General features: G+C 40.7%; 1 protein-coding gene across 4 annotated transcripts in view; it reads left to right on the forward strand.

The window, feature by feature from the left end:
• The window catches only part of pitx1 (paired-like homeodomain 1), a 47,342-nt gene extending 40,198 nt beyond the window's left edge, over positions 1–7,144 (forward strand). For all 4 annotated transcript variants that reach the window (XM_072512383.1, XM_072512382.1, XM_072512381.1 and 1 more), the window contains 3 exons: positions 2,714–2,866; positions 3,604–3,809; positions 5,815–7,144. In XM_072512383.1, the coding sequence (XP_072368484.1) occupies positions 2,719–2,866; positions 3,604–3,809; positions 5,815–6,363 (903 nt within the window). In that variant the 5' untranslated portion in view covers positions 2,714–2,718 and the 3' untranslated portion in view covers positions 6,364–7,144. The remainder of the gene's footprint in view (positions 1–2,713; positions 2,867–3,603; positions 3,810–5,814) is intronic.
• Positions 7,145–7,626: the final 482 nt, after the last annotated feature.

Raw genomic sequence — 7,626 nt, forward strand, 5'->3', positions numbered from 1 at the left:
ATTCATGATCAGTGGAGTGTCAGCATGGATTATGTTCTCAAGGATTCGACAACCTCTGACTCAGACGGAAGATATGAGTTCATTCCCAAAATTGATATTTGTTCCCATTTTAATTCAACATTAAAACATTTTATCCTTGATATCATTGCACTTTGTTTGGACAGCAGTGATTCTGACTAATAACTGAATCTGAATATTTTAAGCTTTAATCATATATTCTATTTTAGATGCACGTTGTCTTGATGAATTTGCATTTTGCACGAACAACTTTGCATAAAGTGTGTTAAACACATACCAAGTCCCTCATCTGGTGATGTCATCGTGAAGAAAATTAAACATTTTTTCAGCTACTGCAAGCGAAAGACTCAACAAATATTTCTCACTTAGAGAGGACCTGTAGTATTAGTTTAATATTAAAGTCATCGGCTGGTACTTCCCATAAAATGGCACTTCACATAATGCGATCCCCCAAAACACGGTTACGTCCCAGAATATCCTGTAATCCCGTGTGATAAAAATGAATGATGCTTTATTCAATCATATTTTTTTTAATGATGACAATGATCCCCAAATTCAATAATGAACAAAGAATTTGAAATACTCAGGCAGCGTTAGCAGTGCACCAGATTTAATTAGAATCTCACCAAATTAAATGTTTTACTGTGACATAATTAACCTCACAAGGATTAACGTCCATGGTCATGTTTACGGTACAGCTTGATTGTCGCGCTTCTGAAAGAAATCATATGTAGCCAAGGAAACACACAGAAAATCCAAGCTATGATTCCAAATATCCAATAGCATGCCAGTTCCTCCTCAGTTTTTTCTCAGTTCCACACTGTGTAATGTTCTAAGTAAAGGCGATAAAATTGGGCATGTCCAATGTGATTTTTAATCATTTCCAATGGTTGCAAATCTATACCATTTACAAAACAAATGTAGACAAGTTAAATATTAGGTTGCAACACAATGCTAGGTTCAAATGACCTGGTAATCCACTATTAACGTCTGGGTCTCGCTGTTTATGATGCCAAATAAATCTTTAGTAAAATATTTCCCGGTATCATTCATTCGTTTTTTGATTCTCTCGAATGGCGACAACGTCATTCCTTTCCTCTTTCTCATCCACGCGTGTATACAAATTACTTTTTAAAAACAGAGTAGACCCTTAAAATTTCAACTGCACAAGATAAATTCATTACATTTAAAGCTGGCACAAACTACTCCGTTCTCGCTGAAAAACCTATACCAATGTCACTATTTATTTTGATTATAGTTCCCTATGTTTATCATGCAGGTCTGCTAGTAAACAGCGTTGCTCCCTCACTCCTTCATCCTAAAGCAATCAACAGTTTGGCCACTTCTGAGAAACATTCAAATGGACAGTGGCAACATTTTAAATATGTCCATTTAATCTACGCAGAGTAAAATTCTAAACAGGTTATCCTGTGTCCAATTTCTCTAAATGCCTAAACTGTGGGGATATAACTCGTATTTTTGCAAGTGTGAAGTCAGAAGCACGCTAAACTACAGAGCTCGGACTACTTTCGGGCTAATTCTTCCATTCCTCCCGGTGACTAGAATATGATCCAGCCCCAAACCCGCACCATCACCATCTCCCACCCCATATCTGCCACAGATGTTCAAGTGCCACCCCAGCCTCAAACTCAACCTGGCAGAGGATTCGATACGTCCCTTCGTCGACAATTAAAATAATTGTTTGAATGGACTGTCCTTGTGGGGGAAGACAAGCAAACATCAAAACGTGACGCTCATTTTAATTCCATGCAATAATATTGAGCCCCAAATATAAGAACTGATGCTGACACAATAATTAGGTATTGACATGAAAGGTTAGCCAATTCAAAATGCCAGTTTGAAGAGAGTAACTATTGGTTTCTGAAGGGAAGCGTGAAGGAGATCACATAACGTAATGGAAAGTGATAAAACGCACCAAACGCTACCACTAATCTTCATTCAATCCAAATATCAATCTATTTTTGATGTTCGTTTAATGCAAGATTATTTTACAAGCAGAAAATGGTTGGCAGTCAGAAAGCGGAATAGTTTCACGGTTCTAATCCTGGGAATATTTGTAATTCATGACACATTAATTATTTGTGGGGTGGCATGTTTTAGGATATCTGAAATGTCGATTCTCGCTCTTTTTCTGTACAGTCTCTCCCATTGAGAGGCAAATATTGTCGAATGCCTACTCCCGCCCCTAAATCCGATGTTTATTGAATTTGGAAAGAAAACTCTGAACCAACTCTTTACAATTGAACTTGTTTAACGGGCCCTGCTAAAAGTATTTATCTTGTGACTGGGCGGACGCTGGGAGCTTGTTTCCCCAGATTAGTCCAGTCGATTCTGATGTGTTGTGGGTGGTGACTTATCAGCGAAAACTAGGAGGAATCTTCTGGCAGTGGGAGGAGTTTTCTATCCGTTCCGCCACCTTATCCAGGCGGGTCATTCCTGCCCCTCGGCACAGTATACAAATCCAGCTCCTGCCTCCTTAACACACAATCCACACACAGGCTTTCATATGTTCGGCTGAAGCACTCAACCCGCCTGTTAGAAAAGGCATCATGTTTCATTGAACCAAACATATCTTTTTTGTTTGTAACCTGAACATTCGGATCTTGTGCTATGGATTGAAATTGAAAGAGAATATCGATGAGACATTAAAAGGGGCGGTAACTGTGTTTTAAAGGTGCGATGAATGTGGAGAGGCTAGCCGAAAGCGGAAGACCCCCGGCTCCTTGTGACATGGCCGCCTCCAGCTTCCCTTTGCTGAGGTCGGGTGAAAGCAGGGAACGGTTAGAAAACACAGCAAGCGAGTCCTCGGACACGGAGGCGGCAGCAGGTAATGGGATGCACCCAGTTCCTTATGTTGGCGCAAGGAGTGCTCCAGCGGGAGCACATGACCTTCCCACCGCTTCTGAGATCCAGTCTCCGGAATAACGACAGCTCGAGTTGAATCCTTGCGCAGAAATGAAAGGAATGAAAGGAGTTTAAATCTAAAATTGAAGGGCGGACTTCCGCCAAGCTATTTTTTGCCCGCACGTAGCTGTCTAAAATGCACGATCGGTGGATAAAAGCTGTCATCATTTTTTAAAAATTCAGATCTTCTAAATGTTTGGATGTTAATGTTTAAGCCGGTGTGTTAACAGTGAGGGGATGAGACAGGTTTAAGCGTTGTTTTGCTGATCTGCAGGTTTATCGGGGGCTGATTCTGTGATAATGGAGCCGAGTCTGGTGCTCTGAACTGTCAATGGACAAACGAGCATTAACCATTTCTAAACTAGCACTAACCGGGTAGCTTTTAATAACCTTGACAACAAGTGGCGTGCAATGGAACAATCGCCAAGTGCAGGAGGGATCACTATACCGAGCCACCTCGTTGATAATAATATTGACAGAGTGGTTGTGAAGAATGGTCTTTTACTGATCCCTCGTTGAAGTTGCCGGGGGGGGGGGGTGCATTGAACGCTGATACGATCCGTTTAGCAATCTTGTTCCAGCGATACTTTCTGTCTCTTAAGGTTCCGGGCGAGTTGTTGTAATGTGCACGTGTTGCATATCTGCGTTTGTATTTTGCAGATAAGGAAAAATCGATGCAGCACAAATCAGAAGATTGCAGTATGGACGATCCATCCAAGAAGAAAAGGCAGAGACGTCAGAGAACGCATTTCACCAGCCAGCAACTCCAGGAACTGGAGGCGACCTTCCAGAGGAACCGCTATCCCGATATGTCCATGAGGGAAGAGATTGCCGTTTGGACAAACCTTACAGAGGCCAGGGTTAGAGTGAGTATCCTTCGCCTATCGGTCTGTTTATCGAAAGAGAATACGGGCAGAAAACTGATGCTATCCTGATTGAATCGCACAGCTCGGGACTTGGACTCACTATGAGTCGATCAAAATATTCGGCATACGGTTAAATGCGCACACCAAATCTCACCGTATTTCTTCAGATTGGCGTAATATTGATGGTGTGCAATGTAAGTACTTTATATAGTCAGATAACATTAGGTGCAATATTACCAATTAGATTAAAAGATGCAGCTCAGTATCATAGAATCATAGAATTTAGTAGTTGGATTAATAGTGGAATGGGAATCAGTAACACGGGGTTTTCACCGCGTTATAGACCCAAATAGAAGGGGAGTCTGAACAATTCTTCTTAGTGAAGCGTATTTTATATATATATTTTTAAACTTAAAGGGTTTCCTCAATATGTCTCCTTCTTGGGCCACTGTTCGAAGTCCAATAATGCCCCGAGGATTATTAAGAATATTTAATGGCAGCAAACGGTCTGATCTCTCAAAGCGCAAACTGGTGAAAACCCAGGCGATGAAGTTCCAATACTACATCATAAACCACACAAAATGATTACATCATGCATTTTGTCTTTAAACAAACTCGCATGCTCGCCCCTGAGAACACCGTGGACTGGTAACCAGACAAGTTTTAATGTGTTCCAAACATTTGCAGTGTCAGCTCTCTAGATGGAAGAAAATGCCCTGGCTGAGCAATATATTTGTATTCCAGCATAGCCAAACTGAGCTCAGGGCTGTTACAGTCATTACCAGGGAAACAAACTGCGTGTGTGTTAGTGAGCGGGTAATGAGCACCTATATATTTCTCAGTGTGTTTTCACACGGAATACAGACAATAACCCCATTGTCTAGTATTTCTCAGACCGTAAAATTAGACACAAATGTTTTACAATTTCACTTAACCCTGCTATTACGAAATCTTACAACGTGCTCTTAAACTAATAATTATCCAGTTAAATCGAATGTCCTTTTCTGTTAAAATTTGCAACAATAAGAATAGCAGAACAACCCCGTAGATTTTTTAAAAAGCTGTGACCAAACGTGCAATTTGTACATTAATACAACTTACAAGACCATCCGGGGGGAACCGCTCTCATTCAATTTTTACACAATCTCTGCTGGTCATGTACCCCCCCCCCCCCCCCCTTTAGATAAATAAAAAACAATGTTAACGGAAGTTAGTTGGCGCTCTTTTATATTGTATTATCCCATCAGATGATCATCAGTCAGACATTATTCTAAGTTTACATGTTTTCTATTGGGGGATGAATTCGCATCAACGCTGCTGGTTTTTTTTTCGGAAGCACAATGAGTTTTTATCAGTGGAACAACGATTTTAAAAGTAGTCGCAGGTGGAAAGTTAACAACGATAAACATTATTGTGCTTTACTTTCAGGGGAATGGAAATATTTTGTAGTGTAGAACAGAGAAGATTTCAGATCAGAGAATGGGGCCCTATTTTCATAATGCCTGTAATTCAGTTTAATGAAACTCAGAATCAATCATTTTGTTATTTATCAGATTTAATCCTCTATAAGCAGATCAGACCACGGGAAGTGACCCATGTGTCTTCCTAAAGAAAACAGAAATGAGAAATTAGAACGAAAACCAAATGAATGTCATTTTTTTAAAAATCTGGTTTCAAACTTTCAAATTGAGAGGATTCTTCTGAACCGTTCTATCATTTAATAATCACACACCCTATCCAATTACTTAGTCCGCAGTGTCCATATTCAGGCCATGCTTTTAACACATGTCCATAACAAGATCATAGAAAGGGACACAGTGAAGGCTTTTAAATTCTCAGCTCAAACTATTTTAAATTGTGAACTGCTAAACTCTTTGTGATTTCTTTATTTCTGCAACTTCGATGATTCGAGGCAGCAGAACCAGTTCCCTATTTCTTTGTTGTGTATCAGTGACAGCCGCAAGTTAATCACTTATAACCTGCTCCCTTTTGTCTTTCTTTATAGGTTTGGTTCAAGAACCGCAGAGCAAAATGGAGAAAGAGGGAGCGCAATCAGCAGGTGGATCTGTGTAAAAATGGATTTATGCCGCAGTTTAACGGCCTGATGCAGCCTTACGACGACATGTACGCCGGTTACAGCTACAACAACTGGGCCGCCAAGAGCCTGGCCCCAGGCCCACTGTCATCCAAGAGCTTCCCGTTTCTCAGCTCCATGAGCCCACTGTCTTCTCAATCCATGTTCTCAGCGCCAAGCACCATCTCCTCCATGACAATGCAATCCACTATGGTGCATTCAGCTGTACCGGGAATGCCGGGCTCCAGCCTCAGCAACATCAATAATCTCAACGGTTCCGCTCTCAACTCAGCCATGTCCTCGGCTGCCTGTCCATACGCGCCACCGACTCCTCCTTATGTTTACCGGGACACTTGTAACCCTGGTCTTGCCAGCCTCAGACTGAAACCCAAACAGCACAGCGGTTTTGGATACGGCAGTTTGCAAAATCCAGGGTCTAGTCTTAATGCATGTCAATATGCAATCGACCGACCCGTGTAATGTACAAAAAACGAGAACTGGACGTTTGATACGGACAAGAGGGGAAAATCAAACTCAGTAAAACAGGATTTCATTGCAAAGTTTTAATGGCGTGTGTGGGTTGCCACTCTCCTGGACTTCAAGCACCATTCTGTCCAATTCTCAAACAAAAAAAAATATTTAACTGCAAGAACTTGAGTGAGTTTTTTTTTAAAGAAAGAATATTCAGTTGGGTACAGTAGTTCGGTGTCCTTGAAAGTTTTTTTTAAGCTTAAGTTTACTATTAATACTGAACAATTGAAAGTGGATTTGTGTATATATAGAAATCAAATCTATTATTGTTACACGTTGCAATACATTGATAAATATAAAGTTTTTAAAATGTGTAAACAAACCAAAAAAAGATGCATGTCTATTGTTGTACTCCAAAAGAAGGAATGTTATACATTACCGCCATTCCTAACACCCCAGCAAAGAAACCTACCTCTAAACTCTTGAGATTCATTCGCCCAAAAATGAAAAAAATAACTCCAATTTAAAAAAAATAGCATGCTATAAAAACTGACTTTTTACATAGAATTGCTTTTGAATGGATAGATTTTAAAAACATCCCCCACGGAGAGTATAAATATTATCTATCTATGTTTTCAAAGCTGAATTATTTTTACTTGTGTTTTCACTTCGGGCCAATGTTAAACAAACAAAAAACACAGAGGCCGATTTATCTTCCCGGTGGCATTTCGGAAGCAGGGTTGTACAGTGTAGATTGCTGTAATAAAGTCTCAAAACATTGAAAAGAAAATTGACCTGGATGAATTGATTTCTCTCCATCTCCCCCCGCGGCCCAGAACAACATTTCTCCGAGCATAATGTGTTCTGGTGGCAGGTCCGGGCAAAAAACAAGTTAGCTGCAGTCCATGATCAATCAGAATGGCCCAGCTTCGGCCCGCCTTCAACAACAGGACTCGATCCACCCCTTCACAGTAAAGGTATCAAACTGCTTCTGTTCTAACCGTGGTGGACAATGCACATGGATTGCATTCCTTATACATGAATGCAGTGCATACATTCCGCGCCCAATTGCAACATCGTAGCCACATCTTGTCAGGGGAAAAAAGTTTTTAAGATATATTTTGGCGTTGGAAAAACGATGAGTTTACAAATGTTTAAAGATAGAGTCGTGACCGACTAACAGCGAATCCAATCACAAACAAATGTAAAGCTTTTAAAACGCTACCGGTTGCTCCTTCCGCCAATGAGAGAGGGGGGGGGGGGGGGGGGAGA

This window comes from Scyliorhinus torazame, chromosome 7, assembly GCF_047496885.1.
Source record: "Scyliorhinus torazame isolate Kashiwa2021f chromosome 7, sScyTor2.1, whole genome shotgun sequence".
NCBI classification, from domain to species: domain Eukaryota; kingdom Metazoa; phylum Chordata; class Chondrichthyes; order Carcharhiniformes; family Scyliorhinidae; genus Scyliorhinus; species Scyliorhinus torazame.